The sequence below is a fragment of the Salmo salar genome, chromosome 14, assembly GCF_965601325.2.
Source record: "Salmo salar chromosome 14, fSalSal1, whole genome shotgun sequence".
NCBI classification, from domain to species: Eukaryota; Metazoa; Chordata; class Actinopteri; order Salmoniformes; family Salmonidae; genus Salmo; species Salmo salar.
The window spans coordinates 40601071-40624007 of NC_138304.1; the positions used below are offsets into that span (position 1 = coordinate 40601071).

The 22937-nt window shown below is 43.3% G+C and overlaps 1 protein-coding gene across 2 annotated transcripts; it reads left to right on the forward strand.

The window, feature by feature from the left end:
* Positions 1 to 207: 207 nt before the first annotated feature.
* LOC106569519 (endophilin-A2) lies at positions 208 to 18483 on the forward strand. 2 transcript variants are annotated; one of them, XM_014140954.3, is made up of 9 exons: positions 208 to 644; positions 9821 to 9889; positions 10015 to 10231; positions 10432 to 10565; positions 10680 to 10838; positions 12139 to 12242; positions 12364 to 12494; positions 12668 to 12715; positions 13868 to 18483. In XM_014140954.3, exons 1-9 carry the CDS (start codon positions 600 to 602, stop codon positions 14050 to 14052), a joined length of 1092 nt encoding a protein of 363 aa, XP_013996429.1. In that variant the 5' UTR covers positions 208 to 599; the 3' UTR covers positions 14053 to 18483. The 2 variants fall into 2 exon arrangements, with proteins under 2 accessions (XP_013996429.1, XP_013996430.1); XM_014140955.3 differs by lacking the exon at positions 12668 to 12715 and having other exon boundaries at positions 209 to 644.
* Positions 18484 to 22937: the final 4454 nt, after the last annotated feature.

Here is a 22937-nt window from a genome sequence, read left to right on the forward strand (position 1 = left end):
TTTCTCTACAATAAACTGCTTCCAACATCGTTTTAGAGAATTTGGCAGTACCTCTAACCGGCCTCACAACCACAGTCCACGTGTAACCACGCCAGTTCATGGGGGGGTGCTGATGAGTATTTTTATCTATTTTAGCCCTTTTGTGGGGAAAAACTCTATCTGATTGGCTGGGCCTGGCTCCCCAGTGGGTGGGCCTATGCCCTCCCAGGCCAATTTATGGTTGCACCCCTGCCCAGCCATGTGAATTCGATAGATTAGGGCCTTATGAATTTATTTCAATTGACTGATTTCCTTATATGAACTGTAACTCAGTAAAATCTTTGAAGTTGTTGCGTTTATATTTTTGTTCAGTATAGCAGAAGCTACTATGCCTTGCAGGAAGTAGACTGGTTGCCAGGCAAGTTCCACTCGCAAAGGAAAACTAGCTTGAAGGAGATCCACTGTTGAGGACTAAACTCCACGGTGAAGGAAGTTTAGTCCCCTGCGGAGAAAACGACGCAGAAGAGAAACTTCAGCGAGCTATTCCTATAATCAAACGTTCAGCAATTATTTAAAAGCAACCTGCACGTAAAGAAAGAAGCTTATATTCTGCATCAAAAATGTCAGTCGCAGGCTTCAAGAAACAATTTTACAAAGCAAGCCAGGTCAGTGAACAACTTTTTACTTCGGCTAACGTTATGTTGTATGTTAGCTAGCTAAGTTAGCTGGATAGCTAGCATTACTTGTGCAACATAGCTAACTAGTTAAATGTGCCGTTTGACAAGGAAATATCTGACTCAAATGTTTTATTTATTAGCTAAATTATTTAACTTTTACATTTGTCTAATGGCTAACTTCAGTGGCCTGAAAAGTCCTCGCAAAGTTAAATCTGCATAGCTCCAGTGAGTTGGCTATGCTAGTAGCTGGCTAGCTGTCAGTTCAGCACATAATGTTATATTGGCGTTTCGTAATGAGATTGACACATTGTTTCAATTTACTATAAAAACAGTGTTTGAAAACAGCGCCATTATTTCGGTGTGTCAGCAAATGCTTCTATGCAAACATAAACAAACTAACGTTAGTGAGTTTCGTATCAGAACGTTTACATGACTCACTTTAAATACCTCTTTCTCTGAGTTTAGCAAAACATTTTCTTCCTTGGAGGAATAGATAAAGCGGTGTAGACTAGAGGGGAATTAATCTAGCTGTATGTGATAAACCCTTTTTAATTTGAGCTCAACCAATCAGTTATTTTGTGTCAGGATGATCTCATTTCATGGACATTGTATTACGATAACACATAGTACCAGTCAAAAGTTTGGACAACTACTTATTCCAGGTTTTTTTTTTACTATTTTCTACATTGTAGAATAACAGCGACGACATCAAAACTATGAAATAACACACATGGAATCATGTAGTAACCAGAAAAGTATTAAACAAATCAAAATATATTTCTGATTCTTCAAAGTCGCCACCCTTTGCCTTGATGACAGCTTTGCACACTCTTGGCATTCTCTCAACCAGCTTCATGAATTAGTCACCTGGAATGCATTTCAATTAACAGGTGAGCCTTGTTAAATTAATTTGTGGAATTTCTTTCCTTAATGTGTTTGAGCCAATCAGTTGTGTTGTGACAAGGTAGGGGTGGTATACAGAAGATAGCCCTATTTGGTAAAAGACTGAGTCCATATTATGGTAAGAACAGCTCAAATAAGCAAAGAGAAACGACAGTCCATCATTACTTTAAGACATGAAAGTCAGTCAATCTGGAAAATTAAGAACTTTGGAAGTTTCTTCAAGTGCAGTTGCAAAAACCATCAAGCTCTATGGTGAAACAGGCTCTCATGAGGGCCGCCACAGGAAAGGAAGACCCAGAGTTACATCTGCTGCAGAGGATAAGTTCATTAGAGTTACCAGCCTCAGAAATTGCGGCCCAAATAAATGCTTCATGGAGTTCAAGTAACAGACATCTTAATTATCGACTGCATTAATTAGGCCTTCATAGTTTAATTGCTTCAAAGAAAGCACTACTAAAGGACACCAATAAGAAGAAGAGACTTGCTTGGGCCAAGAAACACAAGCAATGGACATTAGACTGGTGGAAATCTCTCTTTTGGTCTGATGAGTCCAAATTGAGATTTTTGGTTCCAACTGCTGTGTCTTTGTGAGACGCAGAGTAGGTGACTGGATGATCTCTGCATGTCTATTTCCCACCGTGAAGCATGGAGGAGGAGGTGTGGGGGTGCTTTGCTGGAGACGCTGTCAGGGATTTATTTAGAATTCAAGGCACACTTAACCAGCATGGCTACCATAGCATTCTGCAGTGATACACCATTCCATCTGATTTGTGCTTAGTCCCACTATAATTTTGTTTTTCAACAGTACAATGACCCAATACACCTCCAGTCTGTGTAAGTGCTATTTGACCAAGAAGGATAGGGATGGAGTGCTGCATCAGATGACCTGGCTTCCACAATCCCCTGACCTCAACCCAATTGAGTTGGTTTGGGATGAGTTGGACCACAGAGTGAAGGAAAAGCAGCCAACAAGTGCTCAACATATGTGGGAACTCTCAAGACTGTTGGAAAAGCATTCCAGGTGAAGCTGGTTGAGAGAATGCCAAGAGTGTGCAAAGCTGTCAAAGGAAAAGGGTGGCTACTTTGAAGAATCTAATTTATTTATATATATATATATATATATATCACACTTTTGGTTACTACATGATTCCATATGTTTTGATGTCTTCACTACTATTCTACTATGTAGAACATAGTAAAAAATAGAAACCCTTGAATGAGTCGGTGTGTCAACTTTTGACTGGTACTGTATATAAGTATCTGTAGTTTGACCTATCTGTACCGCCTTCATTGTCATATCAATGGATCAATGTCATGAATAACAACACAGAATGCACCTCTGAAGTTACTCTCACTTGTCCGTTTGTTAGGAGGGACGCAGGGAAGGGTTGGTGTTTCTGGGAGGGAGATGGACATTCCAGTGCCACCACACTGGTCTCTTCCTTTCCCCCTCTCCCATTCCCTTCACATGTGTTTGGAGTGATTGTACCAATTTGCAGATGAGTCCATGATTGATGGTTCCATGGCTAGGCCTACCAGCCATGGCAGGTGTATTCCTCACTCACACACTGATTAGCACGTACTCGCCGGATACAAACATGCGTATTACCTTTATGTGGAATGTATCGCCTGTTTCGGAAGTACTTAACAGGTGTAAAAGAAACGCCTGAAACTAGATTCCTTACATACTGGTCTTGCGGAAAAAACTGTTGGGAGGTTCTCTTCTGAAATGTTCAACCAATCCAGTAAATGTGAAGGAGGAGTTAAGAAAAGTGTCACTTGTTCACGTCCAAAAGCGGATGTTGCGTCACAGGCTATATTTTTTTCATATCCACTGAAAACCGGAGGCTAGGAAGTACTAGTGGTGTAACACAAATAAAAGGGTTGTTATTGGATGGATCTGAGATACATTATAGCCTTTGCAGATACTAATACAATCTGCATTTGGCCACAAGTGAAGTAGTTACAGAACAGGTTGTAAGTAGTCCTAAGGAAGTCATCTGACAACTTTGAGAGGCCAATTTTTAACAGTTTCTATTTGATCTTTAGTAGTAAATACTCTCGAGGCCTCCATAATTAGTGATGTAACTCAGTGTGTTGTGTGTGAACTGGAATGGTCTGACTGTCCCACTCACCTCACTACTATAGAATAGTCTGACTGGTTTTTGGGTAAATGGGCACGAAGGCACCTAGTAGGCAAGGCCTAGTCACTCTCAAACCCCTGTCATTAAATATCTCTGGGAGAAATGAGGGCGTGGGTGTCTGAGTGTACTGACCCTTATTATGAGGCCATCTGCTATGTTATAGGGGCCTGTTTTGGAAATAGGTCAGTCTGTTGGTGTGTTCACACAGCTGTGAGTGATTGTTGGGTGAGTTGTTCTCCTGGCTCTGGTGTGCTTTGGAATCCTGGCAATGTTGCAGTAGTGCCCAAACCGGATTCCTGGGTTGTTATTAAGCCAGGAGAACAGACTCGGTCAACAGCCTGCCGGTAAACACACACTCACTTCCTCACATGGATTATCTAATGGGTTGTTCCACTAATTCGGGGCCTTTTTTGAGAAGTGTTATAAAATAAAAAGAGCACATGTTCAACTTCATAAACACATTTTCCCATCTCGAGGTTAAATTTTAAAAAAAATAGGGATGCACGATATATCGGTAAACATATCGGAATTGGCCAATATTAGCTTAAAAATGCCTACATCGGTATCGGCCCGATGTATAGTTTAACGCCGATTTGTAAAATCGATGTCAAAGCTGACATGCATACCTGTAGGTACATGATGTAATGACGCAACGTAAAATGTTGCGCTACACTTCTAACCTAGCCCACAATGTCTGCTGTGTGGATCGAGCAGTCATTTGAAAGCGTAATAAAATTTCAGCGAGACAACTCAAAAGGCGAAATCCATTAACGCCAGGATAATGAAATTCATTGCCCTTGACAATCAACCGTTCTGTCGTGGGTGATGTTGGCTTTCGCGACTGATCGAGCACCGGTACACACTAACGTTACCAAGTGAGCTAGTTTTCAGATGTTGCCCTACTAGAGTTACACAGTAATAGCGTCACTGCTATTAGCTTCACGACATTCTATGGAACGCCGTTTAGGTCGTTGCGTGTCAAAGATGCATGTCAAATAACACTATTCGACAATAACACTATTTGACGTGTTAAATAACAGTTCTATTATAGAATGTTGTGTTCTGAATTTGCTCTTGCAAGCCAAGCGCCACCACTACTATCAGTAGCACTATCAAAGCTGTACAAAAAAAGTCTGCAAACAAGCAAACACTGGCCACGAACAATGTGTTTACAATACAGCGTTGGTAATAAAGCATTATTTGTTCGACCGTAACTTCTGGCGTAGCTAGCTAGCTTTAGATTGGTACCTAGCGAGCACCAATACAACCAGCCTGAAAACAATGACCAGTAGAAACTCCAGTCATTTTCATTATTCTTAGCAATGATTTAGGAATCCTTGTGTTTAAGTATTAGCTAGATAGACACTTGTTGTTCACCTATTGAAATTTTACTTCAGTTCATGAAAATAAATAGCTAGCCAGCTACTTAACCCTGTTGCCCAAAGCTAACGTTATAAGCATCCAGCTAGCTTCATCTGTGTAGTGATGCTCGACCAGACCAGGGTATGTGTTGTGAAGCTAGCCACAATAAGGATTAGACACAATAGTGGAATTTGCGTTTTGCCTTCAAAATAAAAGTACCTCTTTGAAAGTAATGTAAAAGGTTACAATTGGTGGAATCATAGTTAGCCTGTTAGGGCTAGGGGGCAGTATTGACACGGCCGGATAAAAAACATACCCGAACGTACCCGATTGTGGTTACTACTCCTGCCCAGTAACTAGAATATGCATATAATTATTGACTTTGGATAGAAAACACCCTAAAGTTTCTAAAACTGTTTGAATGGTGTCTGTGAGTATAACAGAACTCATATGGAAGGCAAAAACCTGAGAAGATTCTGAACAGGAAGTGGCCTGTCTGACAAGTTGTTGTTCATCTTGGCTCTTTTTATTGAAGACTGAGGATCTTTGCTGTAACGTGAAACTTCCTACGGCTCCCATAGGCTCTCAGAGGCCGGGAAAAAGCTGAATGATATCGAGGCAGCCCCAGGCTGAAACACATTATCGCGTTTGGATAGTGGCTGGTCAGAGTACTCTGAGACTCAGGCTCGTGCACGAGGGCACGAGATGTTTTTATTTTCTCTCTCTTTGTACGTATACACGCTTTCCCGGTCGGAATATTATCGCTTTTTTACGAGAAAAATTGCATAAAAATTGATTTTAAACAGCGGTTGACATGCTTCGAAGTACGGTAATGGAATATTTAGACATTTTTTGTCACGAAATGCGCCATGCTCGTCACCCTTATTTACCCTTTCGGATAGTGTCTTGAACGCACGAACAAAACGCCGCTATTTGGATATAACAATGGATTATTTGGGACCAAACCAACATTTGTTATTGAAGTAGAAGTCCTGGGAGTGCATTCTGACGAAGAACGGCAAAGGTAATAACATTTTTCTTATAGTAAATCTGACTTTGGTGAGTGCTAAACTTGCTGGGTGTCTAAATAGCTAGCCCTGTGATGCCGGGCTATCTACTTAGAATATTGCAAAATGTGCTTTCACCGAAAAGCTATTTTAAAATCGGACATATCGAGTGCATAGAGGAGTTCTGTATCTATAATTCTTAAAATAATTGTTATGCTTTTTGTGAACGTTTATCGTGAGTAATTTAGTAAATTCACCGGCAGTGTTCGGTCGGAATGCTAGTCACATGCTAATGTAAAAAGCTGGTTTTTGACTGGACTGAGTCATATGAACACACACACACCAGAGAGACATGTTGATTACATGAACAAACACGCCACAAATATATTCCCACTCCCAGGCAGGCCCACCTCCTAGTTATGTCATGTAGCATAATGAGGACTAAAGCTGTCAGTAGCTGGTCCTCATCATGTACCTCTTTATAGTATATTAGCTCCTGCACCTAAAATATAAACGGTACCAGAACCCAAAATGAGTACCGGAACCTATTTCAGTCCAAGTCGATCACTGACAAGGAGTAATCAGGTAGGCCAATTTTTTTTTTTAATGTTTCCACAAGATCAGAGCATGACATTTCTCCCTTTCACGTGAGTGGTTATTGAAAGGGAGAGAGCTGGAAAGATTTATTGGGGTCAGCCCTAACAAAATCGCAATAAAATTAGTATTGAATCGCAATACATATTGTATCGTGATAATATCGTATCGTGAAGTGCCTGGCAATTCCCAGCCCTAATGGTAACTTGTAGTTTCACATCAAAAATATTGTTGCCCCAGTAGGACTGAGGTGGGTATTACACACACTATAGCCTATTGCGCACCGATGAGCTTAAATGTAACTGGTATGGTTGGCAATGGGCTTGATGTGTAGTTGAATCAGGTGTGTAAAACTGCTAATATGGAGCAAAAGCCTGCACACACTGTGGGTCTCCATGACTTAAAGAACACTGTTATAAAGATGGCTAACCCATCTGCTGTGTTCATGTAGTGACATACAGTGCATTCGGAAAGTATTCAGACCGCTTGCCTTTTTCCACGTTACGTTACAGCCTTATTCTAAAATGAATTAAATATACACAATACACCATAATGACAAATTTTGCAAATGTATTAAAAATAAACATCTTATTTACATAAGTATTCAGACACTTTGCTATGAGACTCGAAATTGAGCTCCGGTGCATCCTGTTTCCATTGATCATTCTTGATGTTTCTACAACTTCATTGGAGTCCACCTGTGGTAAATTTCAATTGATTGAACATGATTTGGAAAAGAACACACCTGTCTATATAAGATCCCACAGTTGACAGTGCACGTCAGAGAAAAAAACAAGCCATGAAGTTGAAGGAATTGTCCATCGAGCTCAGAGACAGGGTTGTGTCGGAACAGATCTGGAGAAGGGTACCAAAACATTTTTTCAGCATTGAAGGTCCCCAAGAACACAGTAGCCTCCATCAGTCATAAATGGAAGAAGTTTGGAACCACCAAGACTCTTTCTAGAGCTGGCCGCCCGGCCAAACTGAGCAATGGGGGTTGAAGGGCCTTGGTCAGGGAGGTGATCAAGAACCCAATGGTCACTCTGACAGAGCTCCAGAGTTTGTCTGTGGAGATGGGAGAACCTTCTTGAAGGACAAGCCTCTCTGAAGCACTCCACCAATCAGGCCTTCATGGTAGTGGCCAGACGGAAGCCACTCCTTAGTAAAAGGCACATGACAGCACGCTTGGAGTTTGCCAAAATGGACCTAAAGGACTCTCAGACCATGAGAAACAAGATTCTCTAGTCTGATGAAACCAAGATTGAACTCTTTGGCCTGAATGTCAAGCGTCACGTCTCGAGGAAACGTGGCACCATCCCTAAGGTGAAGCATTGTGGTGGCAGCATCATGCTGTGGGGATGTTTTTCAGCGGCAAGGACAGGGAGACCAATGCAGGATCGAGGGGAAAGATGTACGTAGCAAAATAGAGATCCTTGATGAAAATTTGCTCAGGACCTCCTACTGGGGCAAAGGTTCACCTTCCAACAGGACAACGACCCTAAGCACACAACCAGCACAAGACAGGCGTGTCTTCGGGATAAGTCTCTCTGAATGCCCTTGGCCCAGCCAGAGCCCGGACTTGAACCCGATCTAACATCCCTGGAGAGACCTGAAAAAAAGATGTGCAGCGACACTCCCCATCCAACCTGACAGAGTTTGAGAGGATCTGCAGAGAATGGTAGAAACTCCCCAAATACACGTGTACCAAGCTTGAGGCGTCATACCCAAGAAGACTCGAGGCTGTAATCACTGTCAAAGGTGCTTCAACACAGTACTGCGTACAGGGTCTAAATACTTATGTAACTGATCTTTTTTGTACATTTTAGTCATTTAGCAGACGCTCTTATCCAGAGCGACTTACAGTAGTGAATGCATACATTTCATTTCATGCATTTTTTTTTGTTGTACTGGCCCCCCGTGGGAATCAAACCCACAACCCTGGCGTTGCACACACTATGCTGCCGTTGCAAACACCATGCTCTACCAACTGAGCCACAGTACCGTGATAATCAGAAGAATCTTGGCAAGGAACATGACACAGACAATTTCTTTAGGGAAACTAAACTGTCTTATGTTGTCACATTGTTTATTTCCCAAGCTATAGGTGACCATGTCTGACATCAAGAAGGTTCTTAGAGGAGGAAAGAGTTTAGTTTGGGTTTTCCTTGTTTGCTGTGGAAAATCAGCTATCGTAGTATCAGCAGTTATCTAAGATCAAAATACACTGCGAGTACAGCACAGTGGAGGCCATGGTGAAGTAACGGTAACCATGCTGACCTCGTATAACCCTCGCTGGGAAGAGGAGGAAGAGGAGGAAGAGGACAGGCTCTATATAGCTACTACAGAGACCAGAAGCATGTCTGAATGCCATGTCTACATCTCTGGATAAACTGTCCTATATGTCTTTATGAGTGCTTTCTAGTGTTGTGGACATCTAAACCTAGGATCTCTCTCTGTTTTAAAAAAATATATATATTATTGACTCGCAAAAAATTCCTCAAGCCTGTTTTTTCTTTGTCATTAGGGGGTATTATTGTGTGTAGATTGATGAGGGGGGAAAAAACTATTTTAATCAATTTTATAATAAGGCTGTAACGTAACAAAATGTGGAATAAGTCAAGGGGTCTGAATTCTTTCCGAATGCACTGTATAGCCTAGGCCCTGAAGATGGCAGCACTGAGTCACATGTTGAACGAATAGGCTCTATAATGAGTCTGTCATGATGACCTGCCAATAAACCCAATGCTTCTGGTTCTTGTTTGCATGCGAGTCCCTCTCTGTGAAAAAGTGTTCCTGTCTGTGACTGCGTTTTGTAAATGTTTGTAACTGTATAAAAGGAAATGGTCTGTGGTTAGGTCTTCTCTGCTGATACAGGGCTAACCAGAGTAGAGCTGCTACAGAGGAAGTGAGACTGTGTGCCCTAGAAGACTTTCACTGCCAGGACTAGCCTGGTCATGTCCTTTTAATGAACCAGCACAGACTAGAGGAGAACGCACGTTCTCCATCACGAGGTCCATGCATCATTTCACTTCTATATGCTACTGTTCTGTCTGAGTTAGGAACGGCTTTGTTGTGATGGAAAAGTCATGTCCTGTGCAGAATTCATGTAAAAGACTTGAACTTATTATTCTCCTTCTGCCTGGTCCTTTTGTAGATGGTCAGTGAGAAGGTCGGAGGTGCAGAGGGAACCAAGCTGGATGAAGACTTCAAAGATCTGGAGAAGGTTAGTGATCTCTCCCCAACATAAAAAAACATACACTCCTATTAACCTGACTGGATTTTCCAATCGATCCATTTTGTCAGAGTAGATTGTACATTCGCTGTCTCTCCTCCTTCTCTTCCCCACAGAGGGCAGATGTGACCAGTAAAGCGGTGGTGGATGTCATCTCTAAAACATCGGAGTACCTGCAGCCCAACCCAGCATCCAGGGCCAAGCTGACCATGCTGAACACGGTGTCTAAGATGCGGGGCCAGGTCAAGAGCCCTGGCTACCCCCAGGCTGAGGGGCTGCTGGGGGAGAGCATGGCCAAGTTCGGACGAGAGATGGGAGAGGACACCAACTTTGGTAAGAAAGAGATTGATTTCATAAACTACCATAAGTTTTATTTTACCTTTGTGCCCTAGCCTTTGGCTCTCAGAATACTGAATTCCAGGTGTGTTTGTGTGTGAAGTAGGGACCACGTACTCAACAGAAGAACCTTGTCCTTTATTGTGGCCGGTTAGGGGATATATGCCCACTCTCATGTAACTGTCTTTGTCCTGTAGGTGGCGCCCTGGTGGACGTGGGCGAGTCCATGAAGAGGCTGGCTGAGGTCAAAGACTCCCTGGACATCGATGTCAAACAGAACTTTATCGATCCACTGCAGGCCGTCGTCGACAAGGACATCAAAGACATCCAGGTAGAGACCTAGAATGAGATGAATAAGGGATTCTCAACTCTCCGTCAACATTACACATTTTATTTTCTAACCTTTCACAATCAACTAATGGAGGACTCTCTCCTCCCTCCTCAGCACCATCTGAAGAAGTTGGAAGGCAGGCGTCTGGACTACGATTATAAGAAGAAACGCCAGGGGAAGATCCCAGACGAGGAGCTGAGATCAGCCCTGGAGAAGTTCCACGAGTCCAAAGAGATGGCAGAGAGCTCCATGCACAACCTGCTGGAGACTGATGTGAGACATAGCTCAGGGGTCAAGGGTTAGAATTGAGGGATCTGGGGAATAATGCCAGAGATGGACAGCAACAATCAATCTCATTTTATTCGTATGGTGGTTCTTACAAATGTAAGTCGCTCTGGATAAGAGCGTCTGCTAAATGACTTAAATGTAAATGTAAATGAATTAGTCGCAAAGTGCTTACTTTCACAGCAACAAATGGGCTTAAACTCATCGAAAGCAAGTAGAAACAACAGTAGCAAGGAAAATCTCTTTAGTTAAAAAGAAAGAGGCTATTTTCCATTGGTTGGCTGGGTAGAAGTTCAGAATTCAGGCTTCATACTCCCAAACCATAATACCCAGTAGGGGCTTCAACATCTGTTAGCATTGGCATTGGCATTAGCAGTAGCACTGGGGCTAGCATTGGCAACAACGTTAGCATTAGCATTGATGAGTATTTCAGGACCAGTATGCAGTCAGCTTGCCACGACTCCATAGCTAGTGAGTGGAACAGTTATGTCACAGCAATGTGTATTAGGTAACGATTCTAGTTTTCCACTATGACTCTGCAACCTAAGAATGTGCCAAACCTGTCTTAGATGGCCTGTCTCTGGTAATGACCTTTTATTTCATCAGATGAGGGGGCTGAGTACAACACGTGTCAGTGCCATGTTAGTGGTGTGTTAATCAGAAACAAAGCAGTTTCGAGAGTCGGAAAATTGACCTCGGGTTGTGTGGGGGGGGGGGGGGGGAGAACAGACGTGTGCATTTCTAGTCCTGTCCCCCTGGTAATGGCGTTTCTAGTCCAGTCCCCCTGATAATGGCGTTTCTAGTCCAGTCCCCCTGGTAATGGCGTTTCTAGTCCAGTCCCCCTGATAATGGCGTTTCTAGTCCAGTCCCCCTGGTAATGGCGTTTCTAGTCCAGTCCCCCTGGTAATGGCGTTTCTAGTCCAGTCCCCCTGATAATGGCGTTTCTAGTCCAGTCCCCCTGGTAATGGCGTTTCTAGTCCAGTCCCCCTGATAATGGCGTTTCTAGTCCAGTCCCCCTGGTAATGGCGTTTCTAGTCCAGTCCCCCTGATAATGGCGTTTCTAGTCCAGTCCCCCTGGTAATGGCGTTTCTAGTCCAGTCCCCCTGGTAATGGCGTTTCTAGTCCAGTCCCCCTGGTAATGGCGTTTCTAGTCCAGTCCCCCTGGTAATGGCGTTTCTAGTCCAGTCCCCCTGGTAATGGCGTTTCTAGTCCAGTCCCCCTGGTAATGGCGTTTCTAGTCCAGTCCCCTGTATTGATGAATCTGACTGGTTTCTGTGCTTGTCTCTAGGTAGAGCAGGTGAGTCAGATGGCTTCTCTGGTCGAGTCACAACTGCAGTATCACAAACAGGCTGTGCAGATTCTGGAGGAGCTGACTGAAAAACTCCGAGACAGGTAGGTCAGCTGTGTGTGTGGACTTCTACAATTCAGTTGAAGCTGTTTGTGTTGGTTGTCGTTGTGTGTGTCCGTGTGTTTTTACGTGTGACTGATTCATCCCCTCTGCTGTTTGTATCAGGGTGAACGAGGCCCAGTCTCGCCCCAGGCGTGAGTACACTCCTAAACCCAAAGCCTCCTTTGACTATGAAGAGCAGGAGCATTCAAATGGAGAATACTCCCCCTCTGCCAACCCCCCTTCATACTCCCCAGGTAAGACTGGCCCTTAGCTGTGTGTGTGTGTGTGTGTGTGTGTGTGTGTGTGTGTGTGTGTGTGTGTGTGTGTGTGTGTGTGTGTGTGTGTGTGTGTGTGTGTGTATATCTATCTATTGTAGTCTCACCAGCCCAAAACTGATCTTTCTCTATGTATATATCCCCCCCCGTAGAGGTCACGTCCTTCCACAGAACACGGTCCATGAAGAACAGTCGACACTGTGAGTGTGTGAGAGTCTGTGATTGAGGGTGAAAGAGTGGCAATTAACATGGTACTTAATCGGCTCACTTCATTCCAGGAGAGTTTTACTAACATGGAATGGTGTGTGTGGGAAGCTTTAACCCCTTACCGCAGCGGACTCACTTCACTTCATTGTTGCAGCAATTCTGACATTTTTTCTCCCCAATTTCATGGTATCCAATTGGTAGTTAGTCTTGTCCCATCGCGGCAACTCCTGTACGACTCGGGAGAGGCGACGATCGAGATCCATGCGTCCTCCGAAACACAACCCTGCCCGCTTAACCCGGAAGCCAGCCGCACTAATGTGTCGGAGGAAACACAGTACACCTGGCGACCATGTCAGCGTGCATTGCGCCCGGCCCGCCACAGGAGTCGCTAGTGTGTGATGGGACAAGGACATCCCGGCCGGCCAAACCTTCCCCTAACCTGGACGACGCTGGGCCAATTGTGCTGTGCCGCATGGATCTCCCGGTCGCAGCCAGCTGCGACACAACCTGGGATCGAACTCGGGTCTGTTGTGACGCTTCTAGCACTGCGATGCAGTACCTTAGACCGCTGCGCCCCTCGGGAGGCAATTCTGACATTTTGTATGGCAAAATGCTAATATTTTTTTCAAATTACTTGTGAAAATGCACTGATGAGCGAAAAACTTTGTTGACGTGTGGCTTGATTGAACCATATTATGCGTTAAATGTGCAGTAATTGGTTGATTTTTGCAAGCCCTCTTTTTGTACTGTGATGGGTCAGTTTTATGTGAAAATATTGCTATGATTTGACTGTTTAATTGCGGAACTAGTGCAGTGATTGGTCAAATTTGCAAGCCCTCGCATAATATGCAGGAATTGTTGATTTCTAAAAAAAAAAATTGCGATAACAGAATCCTGGAGGGACTAAACTAACCCCGCACACTGGATCTGGTAACAGGTAACGTCTCCCTTCAACCCTGTGAGCCCAGCGCTTTGGATGTTTATGAAGTGTTCTAGTTCCTTTCCTGCCTCTCACTTATCTAAACTCTGGAAGTGGTTCTGGTTTGAAAAGCAAAGCTGCTGAATCCGTTTCAGTAGAATGCCAAATTAAGTTTATTTTCTCTCTTTCCCTCTTCAACACATTCCTCCCCCTTCCTTCTCCCCAGCCTCTGAGCCGTGCGCTAAGGCCCTGTATGACTTCGAGCCAGAGAACGAGGGTGAGCTGGGCTTCTGCGAGGGCGACATCATCATGCTGACCAACCGCATCGACGAGAACTGGTTGGAGGGCACTATCCGCGGCCAATCAGGATTCTTCCCCAACAACTATGTGGAAGTGGTGGTGCCCCTGTAACACTGTCAGAACAACAAGAGGGAGGGAGGGAGGGAGGGATGAGGAGAGGGAGGACAGTGGTAGATGACAGGGGGCATCTCAAAAGTCTAAAATGACTTCCTCCTGTTGATGATCACTGATCTAAATAAAGCAGGACAAGGAAATATCAGTGTAAGAAATTAAAATGAGGTCACCTTAGATTGAGTTTCACCTAAAGATGGATGGAAAGAAAAAGTGGGAGGAAGATGTTGATGGAGAGAAAGGTTAGCACAAGGAAGGTTTATCTTCGTTTTCATTCTCTGTACACTAGATGGGGTTACTAGAGGAGATGTTTGTCATTATGGGTGACCTGTACCCATGAACACTACCAGAGGTGTGCTTTAAGCAGACCTAGAAAAAAACCTGCAACAAAATTGCCTTGAAATTGTTACCTTTAATCACCTATTTATTGCCCTTAATTCTAGGGAAAATGGTTAAATATGTTTTGTTCTTCCACAATTGGGAATCTTTGCATCAAAATCTGGTTAATTTAATGCACACTCTTTTTCTTATATAAAAACACAAAATCCATACACACCAATTATTTTCCTCCCTGGCATGGAGAGTTAGATCTTGGCTCTAGCTGTCCTTTGCTGCCCTCTGGTGGTCTAAGCCTGTTATACCTTCAGGAGTAGGATGAAGTTGCACTTAGATCAGTTTAGTATGTTTCCCACTTATGGTTAAGGTTAGGATGTACGGAGTGTAAGCTGATCCAAGAACTGTGCCCAGGGGCTAGTCCTGCATGGACATCAGTGCTGATTTTTGTTTATTTTATAGTCCTTTTTCTAATCCATCCCATACCTGTTAAATGTGATTGTTCAGCTTTTCTCTGGGTCTAAACTTGCGTGAAGAATTGGCCTGTTTGCTTACCTGTTTCTACTAAAGCCAACGTCGCCATTTCCTTGGCAAGGCAAATATATGGTGTTGTTGGAAACAGTTGGGCACCTAGGCTAGTAAATAACTGGAGTGAATGGTCATTATCTGTTGGCATACACACAGCTCTGCAGGCCAGTTATACTATGTCTCTAAACACTATAACACTATCTCCGTTTAGTACTGTTACAGCTGCAAGGCTGCCTTTCATTGACTGGGAAGATCTCAATTGCTTTTTCCTCGTCTCCTGCTCAAACCCATTGGATGGGAAAGCCAGCCGGTCTGTCCCCTCTGACCCTTTCTTCCAATGGGTTTCGAGAAAAAGGAGTATGCAATTGAGATCTTCCTTTTGTCTGCTATACCCCTTTGCCTTCCTCTTCTCTGGCTATCTCTTATTTTTGCTAACTCTTATATGGTCAAAAGATCAAAAAGGGAAACTTTCCATTGCCCACCCAAGTGCTTTGTTCTGTTTGTGTTGTGTTCTAACTTAGATTTGAAGCCATCTGCTCCTTCTGGCTTAACCATGTGTGCCTGAGGGCTGAAGCCAAAGTAACAGGGTAGAGTGACCTCCTATTATTTACTTGCTACAGTCAGTTTGCATACAGTGTGTTAGTGGTGCTTGGATCAGCTGTTTTAACACCCGCAATTGCTAATAACCCATCCGCAACCACCTGACTATATGTGATAAAGTGAACGTCCGAGGCCCGACCCTAAACCGCAAATATAGAAAATGCACTATAGGCTAGTCAAAGACTGCAGGACTATTTTTTTTTTTGGACAGAGGGTGCAGGACAATTTCTTTTTTTGGACAGAGGGTGCGGGACAATTTTGTTTTTGGGGGGGCAGAGGGTGCGGGATTTTTTTTTGCCTTATTTAAACATGTTTCTGCTTATGATTTCTGACATTTTGGTAGGCTATTTGTTAGTCAACTTGTCTATAATTATATACATATAGCTTCTCTTCTGTCATATGTTGCCCTAGAAGACTAACTAAACCCTTGCTTTCTAGAATGTCATAAATCAATAGAATGAATGCTTCAATCTAGTTAACATCGGTAAAGTTTCACAGAGCAAAGACGTTTAGCGATTGGGGAGAAAATGCAATAACTTTTTTTTTTTTTACGGTTTTATGCGCAAGATTCCCAAATGACATCTGTTGGACTAGGAAATAGAAAGCTGTGGACAACCTAACATGTTTTTGATAAGGTTTCAGTTAGGCTTGGATGCAAATTTTGTGGTTTGAAATTGTAGCATTCACATTCTCTCAAGATGCTGAAAAAAAAGAAATAATTTCTCCACTCCTGTTCCCAAGTCCACATTTTTCCTACATTTAGTGTATCATTTTACTGCAACAAATGCTTAATTCTGCAGGAGTTCATATTAAGTCTGTGAGAGGTTTGTTTTAAACCATCTCAACATTAGGCTACAGTTCCCTTGACATGCCATAGGCCTATTTAAAGGCCGTCTTGGCTGACAACTTTTTTTTTTTGTGCCTCACAATCATCACATATTTAAACACCCAGCAATTTAATGGGTATTTACCAACGTTTCAGGAATCACTGTGCCTTCCTCCTACCCTGAGGAAGGCACAGTGATGCCGAAACGTTGGTAAATACCCATTAAATTGCTGGGAGTTTATACATGGAGTGTGCGATTTTCTTTATTTTGATAGTTTATTGTCCGTTAGTCAGCACCTCCACACAAACTATTAGTCTGGGTGTGCACCAGCTCATGTTTTTTAATTCACAATCATCACATAACATAGCTGGCACGATCATCCTCTTACCGCTTCACCACATCTTTCCCAAACATTACTTTTCTGTCCCTCCCTTCTTTATTTTCAACTCTCCTTTCATAGCTTTTCTCTTATTGAAACTCCAACATTGTCCTTTTTGCCTCCATGGATTGACTTGTTTTCTGCCTGTTCCTAAAAGTGATTGGTGTGTAGGCTATTTGCTGCGCGTACAGGTAGGTCCTAAAGTTTAGGCTTATGCACTAATGCCAGATAGATAATGAAAGAAATACCTCAATGTAGCCTAAAGATATAAATTGCACAAGAATGATACATTTATGGATTTAAGGTATTATTTTCTCTTTATTCAACCCACCCGCCTACAACCTGCCCTTCATCCACACAATATTTAATGACCCTAAACCCATCCCTTCAGAAGATATAACCGCAAGGACTGTGTGTTCAATACAACCCGCTGCCAAAAGGGGATTTGAAAGAAGGGTCGTTTTTTACACGTGTCACCCCATGGTGTGGGTGGGTGGGAAAGAGAGGAAATAGTACTGTATATGACCATGGACTTTATTAGTCTTTCTGGGTGTTTCAATTCCAGCTACGCCTTTTTACCCAGAGCCTCAGAACTGTGATGAGGCCTACCCACAGCCGATAACTCTATCCTCGTTATCTAGTTGCTACACTCCTTCACGGCACCCGTGGAATTGTATCTGAAACAGACACATTTTTTATGTCGAAATAGGCACAGAACAGCTTATACCCTACCCCCATTAACTGGCTATTTGCCCCCATACCGCTGCCCCCTCGCCACCTACCCCTCTCACACCTGCCCCTGTTCTCCTCCCATTTTCATCCCTAAACCCCCTTCCAACATCTCTTAATCCACCCACTCAAACACTGTCTCAAAGATCACTACATAAACCCCCCCCCCCCCATCTCCCTTTCCACTACTACCCTCCACTTCTTCCCTAGAACATGCAGCTCTTCCAAAAAAAAAAACGAATATCCTATGTGTATAAACTAAACACGTTCCTCCTAACTTCATGTTTACATGTCTCTTGGGCTATATTTGTTGTGTTAACATGGTTTGGGTTTTAGTGCCTCTAGGTGATTAATGTTTAGGTTCAGGTGTGGGTTACCACGTACCATTAGCCTAAATAAAAGGAACTAGGCAGGCAGGGGGGAAAGGAGCTCCAGTTGTCTTAAGTACCTTGTTTACCGGTGTCTATGTAATGTAACAAAGGGCTCAGATCAAGCATGTCCGTTTTTGCGCACTGGTGTCGTTGTCTTCAACTATTCTAATGCCGTTGGTGACAATCTGTTTTTCACACTACATTCAAAGATGGGTATTTCTACCAAATCCCACAGGAGTATCATATTTTGATATTACGAGTATTATCTTACTTAATAATAGCAGCTTTATTTTAATATACTACAGAATAATTTTGTGAAGTGTCCATTGTAAATTGCTCGTTGCCTGCATGTGTCTATAGGTTATGCGTCTTGCTTTAGCGATGATGCCTTATTTTGAGGCTCCGTGTTTTTGGTAATTTACGCTCTCTGTGGATCGAGGTTTGAACCAAGGCAGGATTATCTTTATGTGGATTCTCTTTTATTATCTTTGTATTGTCATGTATTAAATGTATATTTTTGCGACGATGTAAATGGGGAATGTTGTCCGATCGCTTGTTAAATAAATATGAAGGAAAGTGAAGTGGCCCTCAGTCTGCTGGATGTGTCTTCAGGGGGGATGTGAATGATACCTTCATTTACAAATAAATGACAATTTCCAGAAAAGTCTCTCTCGCATATTTATTCTTTCATTGTAGTTGTCTATTGTACACCCATTTTCATTTATATGCTCCTGTAGGTACAGTGAGGGAAAAAGTATTTGATCCCCTGCTGATTTTGTACATTTGCCCACTGACAAAGAAATGATCAGTCTATAATTTTAATGGTAGGTTTATTTGAACAGTGAGAGACAGAATAACAACAGAAAAACCCATGTCAAAAATGTTATAAATTGATTTGCATTTTAATGGGGGAAATAAGTATTTGACCCCCTCTCAATCAGAAAGATTTCTGGCTCCCAGGTGTCTTTTATACAGGTAACGAGCTGAGATTAGGAGCACACTCTTAAAGGGAGTGCTCCTAATCTCAGCTTGTTACCTGTATAAAAGACACATGTCCACAGAAGCAATCAATCAGATTCCAAACTCTCCATCATGGCCAAGATCAAAGAGCTCTCCAAGGATGTCAGGGACAAGATTGTAGACCTACACAAGACTGGAATGGGCTACAAGACCATCACCAAGCAGCTTGGTGAGAAGGTGACAACAGTTGGTGCGATTATTTGCAAATGGAAGAAACACTAAAGAACTGTCAATCTCCCTCAGCCTGGGGCTCCATGCAATCTCACCTCGTGGAGTTGCAATGATCATGAGAACGGTGAGTAATCAGCCCAGAACTACACGGGAGGATCTTGTCAATGATCTCAAGGCAGCTGGGACCATAGTCACCAAGAAAACAATTGGTAACACACTGCGCCGTGAAGGACTGACTCCTGCAGCGCCCGCAAGGTCCCCCTGCTCAAGAAAGCACATATACATGTCCGTCTGAAGTTTGCCAATGAACATCTGAATGATTCAGAGGACAACTGGGGGAAAGTGTTGTGGTCAGATGAGACCAAAATGGAGCTCTTTGGCATCAACTCAACTCGCCGTGTTTGGAGGAGGAGGAATGCTGCCTATGACCCCAAGAACATCATCCCCACCGTCAAACATGGAGGTGGAAACATTATGCTTTGGGGGTGTTTTTCTGTTAAGGGGACAGGACAACTTCACCGCATCAAAGGGACGATGGACGGGGCCATGTACTGTCAAATCTTGGGTGAGAACCTCCTTCCTCAGCCAGGGCATTGAAAATGGGTCGTGGATGGGTATTCCAGCATGACAATGACCCAAAACACACGGCCAAGGCAACAAAGGAGTGGCTCAAGAAGAAGCACATTAAGGTCCTGGAGTGGCCTAGCCAGTCTCCAGACCTTAATCCCATAGAAAACCTGTGGAGGGAGCTGAAGGTTCGAGTTGCCAAACGTCAGCCTCGAAACCTTAATGACTTGGAGAAGATCTGCAAAGAGGAGTGGGACAAAATCCCTCCTGAGATGTGTGCAAACCTGGTGGCCAACTACAAGAAACGTCTGACCTCTGATTGCCAACAAGGGTTTTGCCACCAAGTACTAAGTCATGTTTTGCAGAGGGGTCAAATACTTATTTCCCTCATTAAAATGCAAATCATTTTATAACATTTTTGACATGCGTTTTTCTGGATTTTTTTTGTTGTTATTCTGTCTCTCACTGTTCAAATTAACCTACCATTAAAATTATAGACTGATCATTTCTTTGTCAGTGGGCAAATGTACAAAATCAGCAGGGGATCAAATACGTTTTTCTCTCACTGTAGTTAAAATCAATAGGACAATCTAATCAGTGGTTTCAAAAACAAGTCAGTTGTCAAAAAAACATTGATCTGTCAGGCTTTGAAATACATTTCCAAGCAGGTGTGTTAGAATATTCAAGCAATAGATGTCACAACCAATCGCTGACCCTACTGAAGAAGCCTAACCGAATCAATCAACGCAAACTGCACAATAAACCACATGACATCTCCTATACTGACTGACACGTCCTATTCTGACTGACATGTCCATCATAAGGACGTGCACGACAGCCAGTTTTTGGCGGGTATCCATGGCGATATCTCATAAAAGGAAGGCGTGCCCTTTCCGGTTTGCCCAGCCAGTCAGCTATACTCATGGCTGCTGCACCTAAGAAACAGCGCTAGGGGGCGGAGGGAACCAGGGCACAGCTCCCGCCCTGCTACTACGAAGGATACTTGGAAAAACAGGGACCGAAAGAAAAGGTTGGTGCGTTGCATTGCATGCTGTGTTAGTGTCGCCCATTAGTGAGGTCGGCACTGATGTTGGGAGATTAGGCCTGACTAGCAGTTGGTGTTCCAATTCATCCCAAAGGTGTTCAATGGGGTTGAGGTCAGGACTCGGGCCAGTGAAGTTCTTCCACACCGATCTCGACAAACCATTCTTTATGGACCTTGCTTTGTGCACGGGGGCATTGTCATGCTGAAACAGGAAAGGGCATTCCCCAAACTGTTGCCACAAAGTTGGAAGCACAGAATCGTCTAGAATGCCATTGTATGCTGGAACATTAAGATTTCCCTTCACTGGAACTAAGGGGCCTGCCCGAACCATGACAAACAGCCCCAGACTATTATTCCTCCTCCACCAAACTTTACAGTTGGTGCTATGCATTGCGGCAGGTAGCGTTCTCCTGGCATACACCAAACCCAGATTCGTCTGTCGGACTGCCAGATGGTGAAGCATGATTCATCACTCCAGAGAACGCGTTTCCAGAGTCCAATGGCGGCGAGCTTTACACCATTCCAGCCGACACTTAGCATTGCGCATGGTGATCTGAGGCTTGTGTGCGGCTGCTCGGCCATGGAAACCTATTTCTTGATGCTACTGACGAAGTGTTCTTGTGCTGACGTTGCTTCCAGAGGCAGTTTGGAAATCTGTACTGAGTGTTGCAACTGAGGACGCTTCAGCACTCGGCTGTCCCGTTCACAATAATAGCACTTACAGTTGACCGGGGCAGCTCTTGCGGGGCAGAAATTCAATGAACTGACTTCTCGGAAAGGTGGCATCCTATGAAGGTGCCATGTTGAAAGTTACTGAGCTCTTCAGTAAGGCCATTCTACTGCCAATGTTTGTCTATGGAAATTGCATGACTGTGTGCTCAATTTTATACACCTGTCAGCAACGGGTGTGGCTGATATACCCGAATCCACTAATTTGAAGGGTGTCCACATACTGTGGTGTACTTCACTTTCTTCTTGCTCAGAAGTGATTGTTATTAAAGAAGACTGAACTGGAGTCCGAATGAATTAAGCGCCTAAGCATACCACTGTTAGCCTAGGGTTGGACCAATGACTGTACGGTTGGACACGGAACTAGATTGGATAACACTGCAGAAATGGCCCAGTGATTGTAGCCGAGTCAAGGCAGGATCTGTCATTATGTCAATAACAACAAAGAATGTACAGGCAGGCCTATTCTATAGACCGGGGATGGGCAACTTTGATGGGGGTGGGAGCCACAAAAAATGTTAACTCATCAGGAGGGGGCGCATTTGCTCGCCGGTCTGTGTACCCACGTCACATTTTTTAATTTTAGAGTTAATTTTGTGCAATTACATTTTTTTTACCATGGGGCTAGAGAAAATGTTGCTGTTTTTAAAGCTAGTTTGCTGCAATTCAACACATTATGCCATGGGGCGGCGAGAAGATTTTGCAATTTTATAACTAATTTCCAGCAATTATACTCATTTTGCCATGGGTCGGAGAGGAAAATGAGCTGTTTTACAGCTAACTTCCTTCAATTGTACACATTTTGCCTTAGGGTGTAGAGAAATGTTAGCAGTTTTTAATATATCTGAGTGAGACTGACTAACAAGATCAATGGGGGTTCCCAGGCTGGTAATAAACCATGATTACTAACTTAGTCTAACGGCCAGATAACTTACCAATCTAAAAAAAAAATGACAGCTGTCAATGTTCAGCTCACAATTCTGACTGAATGTCACAAGCATTCCTAACCTTTGAACTGTCATTGAAAATGCAATGAAAATGTGCCTGTAAGAGGAGAATCTGTCATGTCTTGTTGCCTACGCTTGAATATAACTGTCCCTTCAGCTTTGTCATTTTTAGTCTATTCATCCTTTTTTCCTAGAATCCAAGAGCCTTTTCCTTTACACAGTAGCAAGTCTAAATGACCTTACTAGTGAATTGATTGTAGAAATGCTTTTAATATAGAAATGCTTTTAATATGGCCATCTCTATCTCTGAGAGATGGTACCACTGTGCTATGGTGTTTTGGAGAGGAGCGAAGCATGGTGTTGTCAGTGGCTGCATTTTAATAACACTGCCTGGCCACAGCTTGGAGGGAGGTAACGCCGGATGTTTGGGACTGGGGTTCAGATGCACTTTATTGAATGGAGGATCACATGCCCATGGATTGACAACAGCTGTGGTGCAGAATCATCCCCTGGGATCATTATAGAGCCCCAGATTGGTGGTGTCTTAATACCCATAAAACCTAGCGGTCAAACAGGGAATGGTTCAAATCATTTTTCCGCCATAAATTTTTCCGATAGGGGATTAAAGAAACACTTAAA